The sequence below is a fragment of the Lissotriton vulgaris genome, chromosome 7 (assembly GCF_964263255.1).
Source record: "Lissotriton vulgaris chromosome 7, aLisVul1.2, whole genome shotgun sequence".
NCBI lineage: Eukaryota > Metazoa > Chordata > Amphibia > Caudata > Salamandridae > Lissotriton > Lissotriton vulgaris.
The window spans coordinates 1,251,069,271-1,251,092,121 of record NC_141695.1 but is presented as its reverse complement, the minus strand read 5'-3'; the positions used below and the strand labels follow the sequence as shown (position 1 = coordinate 1,251,092,121).

General features: G+C 44.5%; 1 protein-coding gene across 3 annotated transcripts in view; it reads left to right on the top strand.

The window, feature by feature from the left end:
• The window catches only part of UIMC1 (ubiquitin interaction motif containing 1), a 437,824-nt gene that overhangs the window by 382,607 nt on the left and 32,366 nt on the right, over positions 1-22,851 (top strand). For all 3 annotated transcript variants that reach the window (XM_086931770.1, XM_086931769.1, XM_086931771.1), the window contains 6 exons: positions 1,096-1,187; positions 8,607-8,686; positions 9,614-9,863; positions 16,714-16,792; positions 18,710-18,884; positions 19,152-19,215. In XM_086931770.1, coding sequence (XP_086787896.1) covers positions 1,096-1,187; positions 8,607-8,686; positions 9,614-9,863; positions 16,714-16,792; positions 18,710-18,884; positions 19,152-19,215 — 740 coding nt within the window. The remainder of the gene's footprint in view (positions 1-1,095; positions 1,188-8,606; positions 8,687-9,613; positions 9,864-16,713; positions 16,793-18,709; positions 18,885-19,151; positions 19,216-22,851) is intronic.

The following is a 22,851-nucleotide window of genomic DNA, read 5'->3' as shown; positions in this document are numbered from 1 at the left end:
GTCATAGATGCACACATTAGCTTTGTTTTCACTTGGCGCGCAAAGATACCGGATCTCAAGGAGAACCAAATGGTAGTAACTTTGTAATTGTACTTTCAAGCTAGAGCTTGAACGGCACCATCTCACACTGTCCTGATGTTTCAGTCTCATCCAAGTGTAAACCTGTTCTCATCCATATTATATTCATATTTCACACATTCAACTTGGGTATCCGTGTGTCAAGATTTGGTGTAAAGTACATGATTAGTTATTGAATGCTACCCCTGCCACTTGTATCAGTTTGATGCCAGCCTTGTTTAAAGTTAACTTGTGGCACTCTTCAGATTTGTCGCAGAGGCATTTTCTGGTGAGTGGCATGCAGGTGCCATTATTATGCTAATAAAAATAATAATCATGGTGCATTGCGTTTTTAATAGGTTTTGGGTTAGCGGGCACCTCGTGGGGTGGAAGGAAATTTCCAGTGAGGAAAGAGTACACAGAAATTACGTTTGGAAAGGGCCTTTCTTATAAGGCTATGTATTTCTCCTCTTTGGTGCTAGTGTAAACAAAATATCAATGTATCCACTTACTGTAAAGCTTCCAGCCTGCAACACTCTAAATGCGATGAACCTGGGGGTTACTCTCTTATTCTTTAAACAGATTGCAAGAAAACACGTTTTTCACTTCCCTTGGAGTCTTAGTGTGATTCCTGTGAGTGGTTCTGGCCTGCCAGGTTTATGTTGAGCATAATCAGTAACACATTTTGAAAAATGTAAGCGCCATGAACTGACTTTTTCCTTAGGAGCCCCCTGCCGGTTGTCTAAAACGAAGGCTGTCCTATTTAGTTTTCACCTTAAGCATCTTTCTTCTATCACACTTTACTTCCAGCCTTTCTCGCTCTAGCAGGGCTTGCCATCCCTGCGTTCTCCCTTTGTCAGTTTAACTGTATTTCTCTTTCTTCCTTTTCTGTCTTTGTCTCTCTTGGTTTGGATCCAAGTCGTATGAAGAAAAATAAGTCCTTGTCCCCATAAATGAGTCCCGGTGCCCACTACCTTCAAGCACCGGCACAAAGTAAGCACTGTGCGCAATTCTGACTACTTTAATTTCTTTTGACAGTGCCTCGGACTTGAGCGGTGGTGGAGTTCAAGAGACATCAGGGGCTGGTGGTGCTCTGGAGCAAAAGGATGAGGCAGTGACTGTGTGCCCAGGTAAGAGGTCTCCCATAGGAAGCTGAAGTGGTGTCCTGCACCCGGAACTTGATTTGTCGTGCCGCCACCCTCTAAATACATCTCAAGTATCCTCTTTGTCTAAAGTTGTTGTTTGTTTTCGGCAAGCCTTGGGTGAGGTCTATCCGCTCAAATAGCAGTTGTAATGTTCATGCTGAATGTTGATCTTTGGTGTTCCCGTTGTGTGCAATTATCTTCAAACATGCAGATGGTGATTAGGGAAATTAGACCGATTAGGGCCGAGCTGGGCACTATTGTCAGGATGTGCCGTCGCCTCCCCTGTGAAGAAATCGGATATCTCCATCAGCGTCGAAGACGATTGGTTTTGGTGGCATGGCTCCATTATTTCCTGCTGCGTTGCGCATCTCCTCGGAGGGGGCTGCTTTATTTGGTTTCTTGGTGTACACAGCCTGCTGGGCACACATTTAATAGAGCCCAGCACCCTGCCCATCTGCCCGCGGAGTGGAGCGAGCGTCTTGTGCTGGGACGGTGCCCTCCTGCTGCCACCCGTGCCAGGGCTTGGCAGTGACTGCCTATCTCATTAAAAGCGGCTTTCGGCAGGTTCGCCTCCAGCTGGTGGACGTCGCGCGCCTCACAGTATCGCCGCCCGCCTTGTCAGTGATTGCGGAGCAGAGCATTATGGGAGTGTCAGGGGCGTGACGCGAGGTACAGAACAGTAGCTTGGCTTCTCAATTTTACAGTCTGTCGAGTGGCCTGATACAGTCCCTGCCCTGTCTAATTCGCATTCCCACTCATAGTTAGACTCCCCAGTCTTGCTGCCTTGTTCCCTGGGTCCAGTGTCACGCAGCACGGGTTTGTATAGCGCATTTTTATGGCCTTTCCCCGCTTTCAGTATCTGACGCTATTTATCTGCTCCTTGGCCGTATGGTCTGTGGATTTTTTATTTGGTTGCAGAAAGTCGTATTGGATAGTGACCTACAAGGTGGGAGGAATATAGTAGAAACTGTCGTAGACTTGGATTGACTTGTTCCCTTTCAATACCTTCTTTTCTTTGTCTTTGAATAAACACTTATGACCGACCATTTATATTTCGCCCTGCGCTGATTTTTTGTCATCTCCAATAAGATGATAGGCTGGCATGGCTCCGCAATGATCCAAACCTATGACCTTTAGTTGGCACACCGATTTTCAGTATGTGCATGAACTCTGATCTGTCTGTGTAATCCGTACAGCCTTTTCTTTTTCTTTAACTATTTGTGCACTTTATGCAACAAATATTAATTTATCTCTATGAAAAACCTCTGTGGGAGGGTTCAAAATAATTACACTTTGGCCTACTCACTTGTCTGGTTGAAGATACACACACATTTCGATGGCCTATAGTTTTGACGCTAGCCTATTTCCTCTACTGTATCTGTCAGTCCTCAGTAGCATGCCACTCTTTAAAGGCTTGATTATTCCCCTGTTGTAAAGGTTCCATAGCTGACTGGCGCATGGGTGGCCCTTCCACCAGGTCTCCTGCTTGTATTTTACGTTATTTTAAGTGGTTTGTTGAGCGAATGCTAACGCAAACACAAGGAGATGATGGACGGAGCGCTGACAATTTTCAGACACTCACCACCAACAACAGATCTGGGTTGAATCCATCATCGTTCTTTAGCTCACTTCGCCACCCCAGTTTAGACATGGCCATATGTACATCAGTCTTGACCCTGTGCCTCAAGGGAGCAGTCCAGCCCGAACTGCCAAGCCATGTCTTCCCTGGACCAGAAACAAGCCTCCTGGGACTGGTTTCGGGCTAGCAGCCCTCATCAGCCAGGCTAGCTTGAATCCAGTGGCTAAGTGAGCAAGGGACCCACGTCTGGGGTTACCCTGCCTACTTAGGGTGAACAAAGCAAACACAAGGAGATGCTGGACGGAGCGCTGAAACTTTTCGGACACTCACCACCAGTCACAGATCTGGGTTGAATCCATCATCGTTCTTTAGCTCACTTCGCTACGCCAGTTCAGACACCGCTATATGCAAATTAGCCTTGACCATGTACCTCATGGGAACAGTCCAGCCCGAACTGCCAAGCCATGTCTTCCCTGGACCGGAAACAAGTATCCCGGGACTAACAGCATAATATTCTATTGGTGCATGTTGGAACCCCTTTCAGAAGGCTATTGTGCATGCAGGGGCTACTGGGTGCAACCGTGCGGGTTGAGGCCTTTTTACTTCTGGTGTAACAAGGCCTAGCCCTCCGTGGAACCTGAGCAACTGGACCAAGTTCCCCTTCTTTACTTGGCACTTGGTAGTACATGTGTGTACCAGCACTCTAAGGCTCCCTTTGAGGCAGGGAGGTGTGGATACAGTTTAGTGAACACAGATCATACCTCAAAGAGCGCACATCAGCAGCAATAAACCAATGTCCAGCCAAATACTTATTTTTATAACAAAATAAGTCTTTTTTTTTTTACTTTACCCATTCAAAGGAGAGTTACGGCATTCGCAGACAGCAACACATTCCCTCTTGAGGTAGGGCTCTAGTGTTTTATTGGCAAGTCCTTGTCCCACACGTCTCTCGCTTTGTGATCGGGGGTTATTCCTCATTCACTGGTGGACGCATCCAAGGAATGCTTACTAGTAGGCCATGAACTCAAGAGTCCATCTGACTCTTCAATTACAGTAAAAATGTCTTAGCGCCACCCCTCTGGGCAGGGTCCTGGATTAGCCACACAACCTCGCTAGAGGGCTTCTGAGTGTGAGATTCCATAGGCATCTCAGCGGTAGGGGATGTCTGAATGGGCTAGTCTATGTTCACATTTCAACACCTGACTGACGCCTAATCTATGCACAAAACACAATTCATTTGTTTCTTACAACTGCAGCACACCCTTGAAGCCACTCTCAATCTCTCAGAGCCCTCCCCCAAGATAATCCCTCGGAGGCGCACAGGATGGAGCCTCGTTTGATTAAAAATAAAGGGGGGGTCTTGTGCCTCATTCGCTCGCTACTAAACAATATCCCTGACCCTATGACTCCTTTGTGAAAACAATGGGAGAAAGACCTGGGCCCCATGGACGTGATGACTGGATTGAGGCTAAAATGGCCCCTAGAGCTCCAGCGATCTCAATGAAACTCTACCTTATACAGTTGAAATACCTCCACCAGGCGTACTACAGTCGCTCACGGCTATGCAAGATGGGAACTACTCTACCTCCACGAAGTTGGAGATGCCGACATCCTATGGGCACCTCCATTCACATAGTCTGTGTCTGCCTGGTTATCCAAACATACTGGGCATGCATTTGCACCACCTTCTCCCCGAATCGTACATAGAGAGGTTTCGCTTGACCTAACACTAGTCCTCTTGGGTTTGCTGGACAAATGGGGAGGTAGTCACCACATCAGACAGCTAGTTGGTCTGGGTCTCATTATCGCAGATAGGGACATTTCCTGCCACTGATGCTCTAGACTGGCACCGCCCTTCTTCGAATGGGCTTGGGGATTGGACTTTGCTACTTCAGCAGTTAAGTTTGTTTACAAATCCAGGTGGTCCCCTGAAAAGCACCGGAAGGTTTGGGACGAATGGTTAATGTATTCAGAATCTCTGTTCTCTGTGATGTACTGTGATGTAATTTCCTCCTATCATTCTCCTGTATTACTGACATTTGGATCCATGGAGATTGTGGATAGCAGTGCAGCTATATTTTGTTCACTGTTAAGCATTGTTTTTGTTAAGCAATATGAAAACTCAATCAACAATTATAACATTTAAAAATGTGTCTTAGCCCTGCAGCGCTCTTACCTTCGAGTCCCCTGGGGCCCTGTAGGCTCATCACTAATCTTACCAGCTCTTGAGAGAAAAAGCATGTAGCATCTTGGAAAGTGCCCTGTCCTCTGGCACCCTCACCAGTTACGTGCCTGCGCATGTGAGTCGGCTGCACACAAGCATTGCAGCAGCACTCAGCAGTCAAATACTCTGCCCTGAGCCTATGCTGTCGCGCTCCGGCAGCTATCAGAGGTGTTATCGCGCCCTCCTGCAGGTTAAGTGTCCACGCTCCTCAAAGGAGGAGGGGAGGGTGATTCTGATGCTCTTGATCTTGAGGCGGTAATACTTCGTCAGTCGCGGCTCGCTTGACTGGTGGGTGGGTAGGGTCGCGCTGGACGGGTATTTAAAAATAAAAAAATAAAAACTCACCTTACCGGGTCCCTCGTCTCCGCTGCTCTTGACCGGTTCCAGTGTTTTCCTGTTGCTTTCCTGCTCTCCTGCCTCCGGCAGGAACAGGAAGCAGGCAGCCTCCCTCCCCTAAGACAATCACAACGCTGCAATGACAGCGTTGTGATGGGGCAGTGCCCAGCCAGGCGCCTATGGGGTGGCCCTTTTCTGTATGTAGGCTGCATGCAGTCTGCATAGAGAAAATGCAGAGTGTGCATGACTGGTTTGGTCGGCCCCCTAGGGCCGACCAAACATTCAGGGCCCACAGCATTCAGCAAGCCACTCCTCCCCGCCCACCCCCAACCAGGCACACCCTTCTGCTTTCTCGCAGCGCCAGAAACAGAAAATGCTATTTAACATGCCATTTTATGTTTTTGCTTCTCTCACTGCGAGAAAGCAGTGGGGCGACGCTCCTCCGCCCTAGTGCAGCAGCAGCCCCTTCTTCAAGGGCACCCTCACACGAACCACATGGTCAGGTGAGATGCAGTCCTTGTTGCTCCTGGTGACCTATGGGTCACTGCTGGTCACAGTTTGTAGGCTCCCTTCCGGTCCACACAGCACAATTATTCTCAGCAGCTCCTCCTGGCATATAGGGTTGCTGCGCCACTACCACAGAAGGCTTCGGTCCTTACCACGCAGCAATCCTTAACACAGCGGCCCCTCAACACAGCGGCCCCTCCTTGCTTACGGGGTCACCGCTACAGCATTCCACAGACTTGGGCCCTTCTCTTCGAAGCAGTCTTTCTCTCAGCGGCACCTCTTGGCACACAGGATAGCTGTAACCGGGCAGCGTAAGCTACTGTCCTTACCACAAAGCAAGCTTTACATGGCTATCTTCACTGCAGCCCTCTCCTAGCAAACAGGTGACGCCAACTCAAGTCTGCAACGGGCAATGACCTGATGGGTGCAACAGCAGTCTCCTCACCTGATTCAGGCCTCCTCATCCATCGCACAGGGCTCCCCACTGGACCTTGCACCCTTAAACGCTCTACTCTTCCTCACACGGCAAATGTTTCGTGGCTGGCAAGCAGGTGCTGGTGCTCCAGGCTCCAGAGTAGGTGGCCTTAGTTTCCCTAGGTGATGTCACTAAGTCCTGGTCACAGGCAGAAGTCTTGCCGAGCTTTCTGTCCTCACACAGCTCATCTGGCTGCTTGAATGGTGACCCTTCTAGTACATTCCCATACACCAAAAATAATTTAGGTTCTCTGTTTTTGAAGTTTTATGTTGAGGGTCTACTTCATTTGAGGTGCATCCTTCTCTCCTTCTTGAAAAGCCATCTGTCACAGCTGGAAAGACTCTAAAGCGGATAGTCCCACAACACAATCCATGGGAGTGACTAGGGTTCACAGTGATATTTTCATCGAATGGATAATCTCCAGTTCACAGACCTGCTCCTTTTGATTCCCTTGTCTACTTCATCTCCTTCATGAGATTTTTTCAGGCCCCTTCCTTGTGATTTCCAACTGAATCAAAGAGCACCCTTTGAAGTGTACAAGGGCAGCTCGCTCCCCCGCCTCCAGTGTCTCCCACCCAGCTCACAGGAATGCAACAATGCACACATCTGTTGGAGGTGGGGGGGGGTGGTCCTCTACTTCCTCATGTCTCCACAAGGCTGGCCTGCACCTCGCATAATGGAAACCAGAGTCCTCCAAGTAATGTGCCATTTCGGGCACACTTGCACTCAGTGTATGTATTGACACTATCCAGCACTGTTACATCCATGTATTGTGCCACCACAAACATGTATACAATCAGCACACGTGCGGGCAGCGCATTCACCATGCGCATGCTGCACAAACCTATACCCTTCATGTACTGTACTTGTTGCAGGTACATAAACACCTAGTACATACACTCACCCTTCATGCACTGCCTAGCATCACATCTTTCATGTACTCTACTCCTTCCAGGTACCCATGCACGCACTGCACAGCACTGCTCAAGCCCTGCATTGTACCTTACCCAGGCCCACATGCAACCAGTGCAGACTCACCATCCCTGCAGTGCGCAGCACTTCACGTCCAGCTGATGTAGCCAAAAGGGAGATTTATTTATTTATTTATTTTTGCAATTTGTTAAGCGCGAACGAATACCCGTAGGCGTCTCGGCGCTAGATAAGTCACCTAATTATCCCCAAGAGGCTCATAAAGATTGGTAGTCATTGATTAATGATCGAAAAGCCATGTCTTCAGTCAGAAATTGCTTTCCTGGACCGGAATCAAGCATCCTAGGACCGGTTTCTGGCTATCAGCCGTCTTCAGCCAGGATAGCCTGACTCCAGTGGTGTGGAAAGCATGGGACTCACGTCACATACCCATCCCACCGGCGGTGACAAAATGCAAAACAACAGTTGATGGACGGTCCAGGAAAGACATGGCTTGGCAGTTCGGGCTGGACTGTTCCCATGAGTCACAGGGTCAAGGCTGATTTGCATATGGCCATGTCTGAACTGGGTTGGTGTGGAGTGCAAAAAAAACTATGGATTTAGGCCCAGATCTCTGTACTGGAGTGAATGTATGACATTGTACTGCATTCTGTCCATCAACTGTTGTTTTGCATTTTGTCACCCCGAGTGGGATGGGTATGCTCAGACGTGAGTCTCATGCTCTCCACACCACTGGAGTCAAGCTATCCTGGCTGAAGACAGCTGATAGCCAGAAACTGGTCCTAGGATGCTTTATTCCGGTCCAGGAAAGACATGGCTTGGCAGTTCGGGCTGGACTGTTCCCATAGGCACAGGGTCAAGGCTGATTTGCATATGGCCATGTCTGAACTGGGGTGGTGTGGAGTGCAAAAAAACGATGGATTTAGGCCCAGATCTCTGTATTGGGGTGCATGTATGACATTGTTATGCATTCTGTCCATCAACTGTTGTTTTGCATAACTCCTGGTGAAGGCAGTAGCCTTTTACCACTATGAAGGTAGCACTTTGGGCGCCCATTCCAGTACGAAAAGACCGCAATCTGTGAGAGAGGCCTATGTCATAGTGCACAAGCATGATCTGTGTATGCCTATGACATCAGCAATTAGAATAAGGAATGCAGACATAAGTACAATTGGACACTCAGGGTAGGGGTACACGCATGTTACCATGCAGAGGACTTTTCCAACCCAACAGTGCATTACAAGTGAGAAATAATCTGTCTGCTAGCAGAAGACTTTACTGGTGTTGAGTTCAGAAGAAAGCCTTTCATATGCAATAGTGCTAGTATGGCTAACTCTTATGTGTGCATTGCAGAGACCCAGTCCAGTCTGTCCAGCGAAGCAGAACCCGACAGAAGTGCCTTGCCGTTATCTGGAAGCAACTCTCCTATTCAGGTGAGGAGTAAGAGAGGGATCTCTGATGCTTGGAAGGGAATACTGGAACCAGCCTGTTACCCATGGAGCCTACTTAGGGCTGGTTGTCATGCTTTTCATAGCCTGTGTAGACACCACACAGGCCATAGTGATATGGCTGAGGCCAATATACCGGTTGTGGCTCAGGAACAACTATAACACAAGCCCATTAAATAACTCTGGTTAAACCCAATTGAGCACCCACAACTCTCTGCACTGGAAAGCACGTTTCAAAACCCTAGTACTGGTCATAGTTCAAACCAATAGAACAGCTGCTACTCAGGCCTATTGAACCGCCGTACCTGAGGCTATTTGAAAAATTGCGGCTTCTGGTAAAAAAAACAAATTCTGTGGCTTATCTGGTCCTCAAATAAGGACCTGATTTACAAAGTATTTTTCCGGGACAGTTGTGTTTTACTTCCCACTTGGGTATGACTTCTGATTTACCTGAGGAAGCACTCGCTTGTTTTGACAAATCATGAAGCAGTTCTGAGCCAGTTCAAACTACTCACAGTGTAGCTTCAGTAGAAGCAAAGGTGATATTTGTCAGCAGAGTTTCAAATCCTACATCTGTAGAAACATATTAAAATGGGGGTCGTGGCTAATGCAACTCCCTATTTGTGTGCCTTTTATTACATACAAATCATGAGGAGGGGCGTTCTACTGGGACGGGATATAGTAGGATTGAACATTGAAGAGAAGTGCCCTTCATGGCGAGGACACAAGCTGGATTGGGGGTGGATCTATGCAAGAAATTAACTGATCGACCAAAGTGTTAGACTGTAGAGGCAGGGGTTCTAGGTAGGGTAGGAATAGTTGACTGTTTGTAAGACCACTCTTTGATGATGGGCAGACTAAAATTGTCTGAAACCAAAAATAACTTCACCGGTTTCTTTCTCTTTTTCCTAGAGTGCCACTGCTGTCACCCCTGAAGAGATAAAGAACAACGACCCCACCAGGGTTGACATTCAGCCCACCATGACTGAAGGACCATCCACCGTGGCTGACTTGGAATCCAGTGTACTGCAAGTGACACCCAACATGGACGACATCCAGTGCCCACTATGTGGCCTTGAGTTTGCATTGGAGCAGATTGAGCGCCATGCAGCGGACTGCAATGGGAGCGCAGAGCAGAAAGTGACCAGGCCGGAGTCCCCAGGTGAGTTGGAGTACCTCTCAAGGGGTGTTTCTTGGGTCCATTGAAACACTGCAAAGTGTCAGGGTGCTGTCAACGAGTTTTCTTTGCATGTAGACCCCCCACATTACCAGTGTTTGAGCAGTTGCAGATTAAAGGGCTCTGTGGGACAATGCATATCCCTCGTTTTGTCACTCTGATGAGCTCCTTCTGCTTCATCATTCCTATTTTTACTGCAGTACATGGAGGACGGAAGTTGCTGCTCTGCTTTTTGGTTTAATTTCATATGTAGTGTTTCAACACTGGTTTGATCTTGCTTTATGTTGCTAGTCCAATTTGGGAGGAGCATGCAGGCATGAGAGGTTCTCCCCGCGAATCATGTTATAATAATAATAATTCCACATTTGTAAAGCGCAAATTTGTCACACCTAAGGGTATCAAGGCGCTGTGGGCCGTCAGGGAGATTAAGTGAACTATTGCCCAGAGTCGCATGATTCTGAGCTGAGCAGCTGCCGGCGATCGAACAGTGAGCCCCACGCTCCGGAGTCAGCGACTCTGGCCGCTGCACCACCCCTCTCCCAGACCGCCTCTCTCAAAGCTGGTTTCTGCTCAGTCATCGATCACTGCAGTTGTCAGTGTTTTTTTTAGTCGCTTGTATCAGATGCGATATTGGCAATTTAGGAGTTGAAGGAGTTTGGTCTGAGGTGTCTTGTAAATGACACGAACTGTAAATCGGAATAAGTTCTCAGCAGAGCTGCAGAAGCCCAAATATTGATTGGATGTATTGGCGTTCAGTTAGAGAAAGGCTCCTGCATATAAATATCGTTGTGTTTTAAGAGCTTTTCATAATCGATTTCCCAATGCACAGTTATTCTCAGTGGCTTGTGTATTCTTTGGAAGTGAATGTGGCCCACCCTGTGTTAAATCGTCTTAAAACAAATAGTCTGGAAAGTGTACGGAAAGTACAAAAATAACAAAACAATGTGTAAAACAGACACACGCCTTTCTTTACGGCCACAGAGCACACAACTCCCACATTTCCATTGTTATGTTTTGGCGTGTGGCAGAGCAGATTGTGGACATTGAAGAAGAACTGAGTGATGCGTGATGAAGCAGGGGGGCAGGATGCACGGAAACGGCAAGACAAATTGCTATGTTGGTTCTCGTTTGTCCAGCGGGGATGTTTTCAATGCTGCATAAAGACCAGTGTACAGTCTGTGGAGCAGGGACCCGTTTCCAGATAACACTAATGGGTGCTGCAAAGCTCTGTACACAGTGAGGGTGGCTAGCGAAGTGGAGGTGGGAGTGTGTTTTAGATTTGTGTTAGAACCATGGTGGAACTGTCTATTAATCTTGTTTTGGGCACTGTGGTGGAATTGTGTACTTCCATTTTTGGAAGCTGTGGTGGAACTGTATGTTTATCTTCATTTGGGAGCTGTAGTTGAACTGCTGCTCTTCTTATGGGAATTGTGGTTAAAGTGTGTGTGTTGCTCTTGATTTTAGAGCTGTTGTGGAACTGTGTTTTTGTTTTGGGAGCTGTGGTGGAACTGGATTCCCCTTTTCGGATCTATTGTGATACTGCGTGTTGCTCTTTTGTGAGCTGTGGTGGAACTGCGTGTTGCTCATGCTGTGGGAGCTGTGGTATAACTGTGTGTTGTGCTTGCCTTGATAGCTGTGCTCTCCATCCTCAATTGTGCAGCTAGGAAAAGCATCAAGATGGGAAGCATATTCATATGCCTAATGCCATATTTGGGCCATTTTTTATTGACTGTCTTTGAGTTGCTTTTACATGCTATGACAATACTGTGAACTAGCACAGTTAGGTTTGCATCAAAGTGTTAATAAATGAGAGACTATTATTTGCATGTGTGAGATCCACAGATGTACAGAGATTATCTGAAAAACACCCTTTATGGCGAACTAAGGTCCGAAAAATATATATTTTTATTCTCTGTCATAGGTATTTTCTCTGATGTTCATAAATGATAGAATGTCAAAGAAAATATCTAGGAGGGAGAATTGTAGCGTATGGCAACATTTTCATTAGCTTGCTCTTGGTTGATCTGATTGGATCTTGCTTTATCACCACTGGTCCATAGTTGTGCCACGAGCACATTTTTGCTGTACTCATTGTTTTACAAGGCCTCTTGTGTCTTGTTGTGTTGACTTGTTTCTTTGAGCTTTGTTGTGAACGTCTGTTATTTTGCGGGTACCTGGTACTCTTCCTATGCACTTATTTGTGAAATGGATGCAGTCAGTATCAATATTGTCCTGTTGTTCTCCAGCCCTCAATTGGGTTAACAGATTTAAGTGTATTTGGAACTGTTATGGCCCTTCTTGTGCTCATGCAGGTGCAATTCAAGGCCCTTACTTTAGCTCAAAGAGCTTTGCACGATGTAGGACCCCCCTATATTAAGAAACGGGTGTCTTTTTACACCCCACGCTGTTCCCTACGATCTGCTTCTCACCGTCTGATGGCCACCCCTGTTTTCGTCGCTCTAGGATTGGGGGTCAGTCCCTTTCTGTTAAAATAGCCATTCTGTGTGGAACGGCCTTCCTGTCTCGCTGCGCCACATCCAGGACCTCCGCTGTTTTAAGAAACTTCTCAAAACTCATCTTTTCAAACAGGCTTTCTAGTCCTCTCCATCTGCATGTCTGAAGCCCATTTCGCGCCAGGATACTCTTGAGTAATTGTGCGCGCTACAAATCCCCATATAACATAACATAACATAACATAACATAACATAACATAACATAACATAACATAACATAACATAACATAACATAACATAACATAACATGTCTCTTAGGCAGCGTGGAAACTGGGAAGGGGTTGCATTGAGGAAATTCATTAAGAGCGATAGCATTTGTCCGTCTTGTAGCCAGATAATACTTTCATATAGCCCGTTTGGACTTGGAGAGTTTATGGATGCTTTGATAGAACTGTAAGCGACCTCTAATGTGGGCTATGGAGTAAATCAGAGTAACTTGTGTATAAATCTAAGGTTGCTGAGTTTAGTTTTTTTTACACCTCTGTAGTGGACATAGTATGGGCTCCTTTACATTGGTTGATTTTGTTTTTGTTTTGCTAGTAGTCCTTAGCCCATATGTTGATAGTACTCTAGAAAGGTTTAGACCTTTTTCATTTTTAATGGCAATTAGATATTTAGTTAATTGTGTTACAAACAATTCTATGAAGTCTTACTTCTTGGGTTATCTCTTTTTTTTTTTACTTATTTCAATTTTGCTCCTATTCTTGTGAATATTGGGTATGGCATGGTTTGTGTGTTGGTTTGGTGTTCCAGTGTTGAGTGTGATGCTCTCTTGATTTGGTTAACTGGTAAGTTTTACGTTTAGACTCTTCATGAATGTGATGGTGTTATGCTCTGCATGCCGATGTTCGTCTGCTGAAGGTCCAAGTCTGTCACTCTCCTGCCCGCTTTGGTTCGTATGCCAATGTTCTTTTATGCTTGCACATTGACAGGGCTGCATTTTTCATCTTCCAAACTTTGCTTGTTGAGGAAACATAGAGGTGCCTGTATTAGTTACAGTGTGATCTGAGGTGTGCAAGATTTCTAGAGCCCTTGCTGTGGAATGCAAGAATGAATTTGCCATCCGCGTTCCCTGTTTGTTGCTGTACCTGTGTCCTACAATATAGCTTGCGACATTCCTTCCACGTATTAGGAACCAATCCAGGAGAAAAGCCTTTTGATGAAATAATCCGGTATTTACCCTATGCACTTTTGCATGCTTTCCTCTTCTGCTGGAATGCACTACGAAGCAAATAAAATCTTGTATGATAGTGAACACTGTGCACTGTGCGACAATGCTAGTGATTGCTTCTAGACGTTCATCTTCTCTCGCAGAAGATACATAGGAGATTGCTGTAAACAACATCTCCTGTCCCAAATGAAGGCTAACATTCATCATGGCTGCCTTTGGTCACTGAGCCTAACTGTCCGATTCCTGAGCATGGACGTCATTGAACTTTATTTTTTACTTCATGTCCATTTTGATTGAGGACAGCGGTTTCACCATGGGTTCAAGTGGGAAGAGGTCCTGCACTTAGTGTCTGAACTAAAAAGTTGATTCAGCCATATGCCCGAACAAGAGTACACCCCTATTCTTTATTTCTGTAAATATAGATTCATCTCTCTGCTTTTATGGCTTACAGCACAGGATCTTCTCAGACATCCCCTTTGATCTTTCCACTGATAAAGATTTGTATCAGTCCTCAAACTATCTCTCCTCGTGAAAATACAATTGGCTCTTTGGGAACGAAATGTTGGCCTTTCTACATGTGTGGGCCTTTTGTTTGAACCAATTTGCACATCTGACCTGCAGCTTTTTCTTGGAAATGTGTTTTCCTTGTGATCATTATGTAATTGAGGAAAGTTAGTGAAACATAGCTTTCTGTCCTAAATAATCTTTTCAGGACTGGTTACCGAAGTCCTTACGAGTCCCTTTACTCTGGTCTAAAAGTAAGACATATATTTGATGGCATATTCTTTTTTTCTTAAATTCTGTGTCGGATTTTCATATAACAGCAGAATATTTCACTTGCTTTGATGTTTACAAATCATTCTCCAGCAGAAATATATCACCACACTGACATGTGGATAGTTCTTCATTACTGAATTAGATAAATCAAGTAACTTTGTTGATAACCAATGTGTTGTTTTTTAACTAGTGTGCTGTTTACAGATGATCAGCAACGTTTTAACAGTCCACAGCAATATGAATACTACTATCTGTGTCCTTGGAGACATTCACGTTAGTCAGGTCAGGCTACCCAGTTTATGGAAACTTCACAGTTTACTTCTTTTGAGCTTTTTCAGTGTTCTTTTAAGTTAGGTTTTTCGTGGTTTCTCCACCTTCCGGTATGGGTGGGGAGCAAGGAAGGAAACACTACTTACTCGTAATCCTAGCCACCTTTCAAATGTATATATTCTTCCGAAAAACAGACTGACCCTTAGGTAACATCAGGAATACAGACATGAAAAAAGTAGTTCTGAATTGTCTCACTTTCAAAATGGGTCTTGTAATACAGGGCTGCTTATTTAACATGTTCAAATGGGCCATTGCTGAGAGCTAGTTGGTGTTCTGCACAAGATGGACATGTCTGATCCAATAGTAGCGTGAGATGCTTCCCTTCTTGAGTTAAAGCTTCATTGCACACGACTGCTTGAGGTACTACAGGTTAAAGGTTACTTATATTGTAGACATAAGTGAATCTGCTGTGATACCACACGTGCGAATAGATAAGAACATACGCTGAATCAAAATAATTTTTAAATGTGTTATTAGATTTTATATATATTCTACTTAATTTGTCTATTGTCATAATTGATTTTTGGTTTAATTAACCTTCACTGAAGACATTTATATACCCCCCCACAAAACTACTCTCCTGGAGCACTAAAATGACAAGTACAAACCTTTTTTTATTAACTCCTGCATGCCCTCACTTGTGACATTACCTTTGTGTACCTCACAACTATTTATTGATTATTCCATATTGTTTTAGTGGCATACATTCCTGTTGTGCTTGTTATGTTTGTGGACCGCAAGTTCAAGAATAGATGCAGTTTGCTTTTCGATGCAACCCGTAGCATTGATCTTTGAATCTTAATCAGATGCATCCTTCACAAAGTCCAGGCCAGCTCCTTGCTGCTCACTTAATTGTGTGTCTATTGTAAAGAAGGGCGCCTATTGTTTTGCTGGGCAGAGGACCTAGTAGGGGAGGTGTACAGAAGTCTTCCCATTACACGGGCTAATTCCCATTCACTATTTTGGGGGAGATAGGACCAGAATATTTAGTGAAGGTAACCTTAATCTTAGTTTGTCTATTGTTTTGAATCTGGTTGGACCACAAGTAATGTAAAATGGACAGGATGGAAAGTTTCCCTGTCTTGCTGGACAGCACCTTTCCACACACATAGGCAACCAGCTTTTCTTCAAAATGTTCTTTCTGACCCTGGGGATAGGATATCCAGTATTGCCTAGTTGAAAAGACATATGATTTTCATCTCCCCCACCTCAAGTTTCCACTTAACGCTAAAATTTAAGATCAAATTTAAGATATGTAGGTTGATGTTGTTTCAAACTAGAAGCCCCGCCTCTCCAGGATTCAATTTTGCTACACAGTGGACCTGTTTGTCAAAGTGACCCTCAGAACTTTTTTTCTACATAGAATTTAAGTGCCTAGAGTACATGGTCCTGTAACCTCAGAACTAGCGGGGCCAAATTTGCAGCTTACACTGAATTGGAAACTTGGATTTCCGCTCAACCTATGTCTATATTTGTGGCACCTACTGGTGAAATCTACTCTAACAAGAGGCACACTCCGCTAATTCCAGGCGTGAAGTGAAATATCAATACTAAGGTTGAAGCCACAGCACTTTGCCTCGAGCAGGTAAAATGTAACTGCCTGAGACTAAATAAGGCGATTCACCAGAGTCCAGCCGTTGGGAGCCGTTACCCCAGTCCTCAAGATGTCTGAGCCTTCTAGAGATTGAAGAAGATAGTTTAAATCTGCACTCTTGGCATCCATTTAATCATCCATCATAGGAGCATCCTGAGTATTCCTGACCCGCCATGTAGATCTTGGTCCCCTTTTGTATCTTGTGACTTTAACTTTACCCTTGTACTTTCAAGTCTGGGATGGTATTTTTTTTTACAATTATTTTGAGGAAACCGTATGTTGTGGGTTGAAATTTGTACATTTTTTTTAAATCTAATTTTAGGGTTTAAATCGAACATCTGGCCCATGTTTTATTTACTGTTGTATTTAGTAGCACTGTCTACCTTTGTGTGCCTTCCACATTCTGTGTGGGCGAATTTCTTCTCACCTGGTGTCATTGGGTTCCTATAGTGCTCACTCGAAGAAGAAGGGGAATGAAAAGTACACCTCTTGATGTTGAAGATTTTTTTTCCTCGCCGGACACTGGCAAGTAAGTAGGTATGAGACATGTACTGTTTTAAGAACTAGAATGCACAGGACTTAATTTGTAAAAGAATAGCGCGAGGCCCAAATGTTTTTGTCAGACAGCCACTTATGGTGCTGCTGTTGCTGAGTACCAAGATTGTCTAGTCTTGATTTCACCTCATTTCTCTTCCCTCCACCCCCACACACTCTCTTCCCCTTTATCTCACTCATGTAGGTTCTTTTTCATCCCTGCACTCTTTCTGTCTCTGTTTTTTCAGTCTTTACCCCCTCCTTCTTAATCCTTTTCCAGCTTTTTTTCTTTTGTTCTGGGACAAAGTCTAATAATGAATATTAAGTCCCAGCCCTCTAAAGTGAGTGCTGGTGAGCCCTACCTCCAATCTAAGGATCAGAGTAAGCTCTGAGAAAGATATACCCCATGAGCAATCTGTCACTGGGGACAGGTTACAAGTTAACATGGCAGGATACGATGAGGAATGCAACAGACTACAGGCACAGTGGTCACAGAAAAAGGTACCATAACATCTTGTCTACAGCATGGGAGCCGCAGAGCAGAAAAATAGAACTCCACACTTGAAGGAGAGCACTGAACAGTTATGTAATATGCAGTTGTATATAAGGCAAGCAACCCACTGCACAAGGGTATTACATAGCCAACAACACCACACAGACACACAACTACCATCTATGGTTGATTCACAGGAGTTAAAGACCAAAATGTACAGCAGGTCAGAGAGCAGACAAGCGACACACCCAAGGCCAGAGAGTGAGGTTATTCAGTCCACACCTATGGAAGGGGGGCACGGGTTCAAGCACTTCTCTCCCTCTCTCACCTATTCTGTCTCTCTTTTGCCACTCTTACCTCTCTTTCACCCTTTTGACTCTTGCAACGCTTTCTCATTCTCTCGCCCCTTCTTTCTGTCACTCCTTCCACTGTATTCTTTCTCCCTTTCTCTTTCTTTCTCTCTTTCTCTCTTTCTTTCTTTCTTTCTTTCTTTCTTTCTTTCTTTCTCTCTTTCTCTCTTTCTCTCTTTCTTTCTTTCTCTCTTTCTTTCTTTCTTTCTTTCTTTCTTTCTTTCTTTCTTTCTTTCTTTCTTTCTTTCTTTCTTTCTTTCTTTCTTTCTTTCTTTCTTTCTTTCTCTCTCTCTCTCTCTTTCTTTCTCTCTTTCTTTCTCTCTGTCTTTCTTTCTCTCTTTCTCTCTTTCTCTCTTTCTCTCTTTCTCTCTTTCTCTCTTTCTCTCTTTCTCTTTCTCTCTTTCTCTCTCAATCTTTCTCTCTTTCTCTCTTTCTCTCTCAATCTTTCTCGCTCTAGCTTTGCTTCTCTCTCTTTTTTACTCCCTTCCAGGCATCTATTTATGTTTGTACGTCCATTATCACCTGAAGTGCAAGCTAGAGAAATTTGACTGTGTCCTCATCCTTGTTAGAGGGTCATCAATGGCCAGCACAAGTAAATGACATATTCACTGTGAGCCAAGCGCCTTACATTCTTCCTCTCCTGGGGTAGGGGTGTCTGGCTTATTTCTCCTGGGGTATGGGTGCACCCAAACCACTGACATTTTCACCATTCATTTCTTGTGCTGCTGGGATTTTCTGTCCTTCTTTGTATTGTTTTGTTTTGTTTATACAAGTGCAATACCATTCTTTCTGTGAAGTCTGCTTTAAAGTGTGTGTAGGCAATTGGGCACATAGCTGTATGCCAGTCACAGCTATAAACCGATCCAGTTGCAGAGTGGAGTAAAACTGAGTGACCCATATCAGCTCTTGATTTGAGATAGTAGAACGGTTTTGAGTTTTTATGCATGAAAGGTAGCATTGCAACTCTAGAGTGTGAGACCACAAAGTGCAAAGCTGCTACCATTAAAAACTTATCTTGTTTTTGGTACTATTTTAAAGTTATTCTTTACATTTTTCTTATATCATGTAGGAGCAAACCCTTAGGAGCGAACTCTCCTATCCTCCACTTTCCAGTGGGCAAGTGTGAGAAGTGCTACCTTTGCAAGGAGCTTGTGCCACTACGGCTGTACCAGGAGCATGTTGACAGTTGTTTGCAAACTGCAGTCCTTGAAACGCAGGGAAGTCGTAGGCTGCGCAGCACAAAGGTGAGTTATCTGGAGATGAAGGGCCACAATCTACAGTAATATTGTACCAGACTGTGCTTGGCAGAGTGACCGGAGGTGTGCAAGATGGGCATTGAGGGGACCAGAGAAAGAACTCCACTGAAATAAATATCTGTCTGTTACAGTGGGGGTTTACTTGGTCACTGGACTGCAAAATGTTTATCTAGCTGTTCTCAATGGTAAAATGGATCGAAGGTCACCCAACATGTACTTTTGACACTATCGTGGTATTTGTTTGTGTCTTGGCAGGAGGTTGGACGGAGCGAAGGAAGGTTGTTGAGCATGCTTGACCAGTCAGAAAATATGTCTGCAGGCAAGTAACTTCATTCAGTGTTTATTAGATATTGTATCATTTGTCATGCTTTAATTATACCTGAACTCATACTGTAACCCATCAAATTCAGTCACTTTAATATACCAATATAGCAAATAACAGTGAAAGCAGACATAGATTACCTGTAGCAAATCTCCTTCAATATGTGACCGTAACTCTGCCCAGTGAGTTGTAGAGGCTGAGAGCTTTCTGTCACACATCCACAGACAACAGGTATGCCTCTCCTATATTTCTTCAGAACTTGTTTCTTTTGGATCCAGTGTCTCCCCAAGACCTCTTCTCACACTAGCTGCAAAAGGTAAGCTCATTCTGCTCCCTGTGTGCCTGGTAGGTTGAGACCTTGGTGTTTTGTTACCATGAAAGACACGGTCACCGATGAGAACAAAAGGCACATTTTTGACGAAGGCCTCATTGACAAAGACTACATGATCGATGAAGCCATTCCATTGACAAAAGGCCATGCCATTGACATCGAGACCAATTGCATTGACAAGTGCTGTGCAGTCAATCTATTCTTTGCCACTGACACCCGTCAGCAGTACTGTTAATTTCATGCACACTACACTCGCCTTCACCCTATCTCAAACACTGACTTTGGTGACAGTACTCCTATTGTCTCTTGTGTATTTGGTAACGATTACACTGGAGCCATAAGCAGAGATTAGGACAATTCTTCTTTATCTTGCCAAAGTGAAGATGAATTTCTCCAGTATTGGATCTTTTCATAGAATCACATTCTTGACTCATTCACCCCTCGTCAAGTGGGAGTCCCACAGTGAACTAAAAAGTGATACACTGTTAAACATAGCTTACAAAAGGACTAGAAAACCTTCTCTTTGGTATCCTATACATCCCTTAAAAAGAAACAAACTACAGCCAATCAGGTTTCATCACTCTGCAGAACACCCCCCATCAGAAGCTCACTTCCCTCACATTTTCTTCCACAAGTAATGTGATGGGTGTTTCACTGAGCTCTGCTCAGTTTATTTAAATTGAACTACTTCAAAGAGTGTTCTTTTGTAATTTATATATTTACCTATTATGTAACTTCAACAATAGCATCTACTGAAGACATCTGACATGCCAGAGTCGGCTAAAAAAGGACCATACAGATCTTGTGGAACATGTGGTAGGAAGAGGCTCCACTCAGAAGATCCTCACAAAGAATGTATGTACGGGCTTCACTCCTCCCATAAGGTAAAACAATGCAAGATTTGTCTTATTTTTTCTTCTAAAACCTAGAAGTTCAGGGAGAGGAGGCTTCTTATATGTTTTCTGAAGCTTAAAGCAGAGGACACCCCAGTTTCTAGGCAGGACAGTGAGGTTTCCTCAAAATTAAATATGATGAGGGAGAGGTCAAAGATCAAATACCTCAGGAACCTCTTAAAATGGCTTTAAAAAGACCCATCCTAGGTCATCAATAGAGCATTGTTCATCTGCTCAGCAATTGCAGAAACCAAAAAGAGAATGTTTCCTCTGGAAAATCAAAATTTGAGCCTGCAACATCATTTCCCAAGTTAGCTTAACAATTCCAAAAGCCCTCCTCTGTGCAGTCAACAGAAAATCGGTCCCTCTGATAACACAAAACGATTACATCATCATCATCGACAGCAACATCTATGACACTTCTGCTACATCCACTATGGCAGGATTGACGACAACATAATTGACAAAGAAACTGTCGACAACTCCATCGATGATGGTAACATTAACACAGCCGACAGCGAAACCACTGATTACATCATCAATGACATCAACAACACCGTCGACGGGGGATAAAATAATTCAGAACCAGTTTTAGCAATGATGGAGTATACATCTCCCAGTATGGTGGCCCCACTTCCACCAAGTCGTTTATTAGATAAAAAGCCTTCAGATAAGGATGACGTATCTTTTGGAACTGCTCATAGTCCATCTGAACTAAATGTAAAATATCAGGAAGGGGAAGATGAAGAATATTTTGAGGAAGAATATTATTCTTTTAAAGCACAGCAATATGCTGTAACACCCATTAAATATTCGGACTAATGCAACCCTATAGTCCTCCTCGTGCTCAAGAAGAAATGACACATGTGCCACATGCTTTGGTTCATGAGTTTAGGAGCTTTTTAGAAGACTATTATAAAAGGTTTCCAGAACTTACAAAGTCTGCATCAGCAACAGAGCCACTGGGGTATCTGCAATTTCCTCGTGCCTAACCACCTACTCCGCAAATGCCCATTAGATTACCAGCGGAGCATACACCAAAGAGGACATCAAGATCAAACCTTGCAGTTCCACCATTGGATGATAGTATGTCCTCCAATGAAGAACGAGAAGGAGGTGAAGAGCCGGACGTTCAGGGTATACCTAATGAATGGGATGACTATCTAATTCCAGCTCTATCTCCACCTGTTACAGAACCAGTAGATTCTCCTGGTCGACATTGGAGGATTTCACAATCTAATCGAAAGAGCAGCAGACATATTTAAATTGCCAGTGCCTACAAAACATTCAGATTGTTTTTGTATGATTTTAGAGAGCCTTCTAGGAAATTAGTGTAAGCAATCCCTACTATGGATTTCATTTGAGAAAAAAAGGCGTTAAGTCGTGAAAAATCCAGCAACCGTCTCTGCTGTCTTGCCGTGATTAGGTAGGAAATATAAAGGACCAGAAAATTCACCAGCTTGTTTGATCATTCACCCAAAACCAGACTGCCTAAAAACTCCAGTATCTCTACGCAGTTCAAAGAATCCTTTCTTACCCACCTTTACGCCACCTGTTAGTGAGTGTAAGAGTTTAAACAAGAGCGTTTTCCTACTATGTCAGTGACTACAGTTAGGGCGGCCAATTCCTCGGCAATCCTCAGTTGTTATGACTGGCAAATGTGGTCATACATTGCTACGTGCATCAATCATCTACCTGAGGATGCAAAAAAAGATCCTACAAGAAGGTGAAAAAACATAATCGGAGATGATTGGCTGTGCGATGAATATTGATTCTGCAGTCTTCCGTCAGTTGGTGGAAATGGCTATTCATCGCAGATGGGGATGGTTAAAAGACCTTTCTTTTAACAATGCCTTACAGTCAATCAAAACTGACACCAAGGTCACTAGGTACTTTCAAATGAGGTGAATGCCCTTTCAAGGTAAACTCAACAAGATGATGGACGGAGTGCTGAAACCTTGCAACCACTCACCACCACCCGACAAGAGATCTGGGTTTAATCCATTGTACTTTTGCTCACTAAGCCACCCCTGTTTGGACCCAGCCATATGTAAATCAGTATTGACCCTGCTCCTCATTGACAAAGTCCAGGCCGAACTGCCAGGCCAGGGCCTCCCTGGACCAGAAGCAAGCATCCTGGGACCGGTTTCGGCATGTCAGCCAGGCTAGCTTGAATCCAGTGGCACAGCGAGCAAGGTACCCACATCTGAGCGTACCCATGGCCACTTCGAGGAGCAAGAGGCAAAGAGCTGCTCTCTCATTGAGGAGGATATTGACGCTATCAATACCAACAATATCAACTGTAATATCTGCAACCACCAGCCTGTACCAAACATGCACCAAGAAAGAAACAAGGTTCCCAAGGAAGGGACACTGGACAAAGACAATGACGATCTGGAGGTGCCGGTT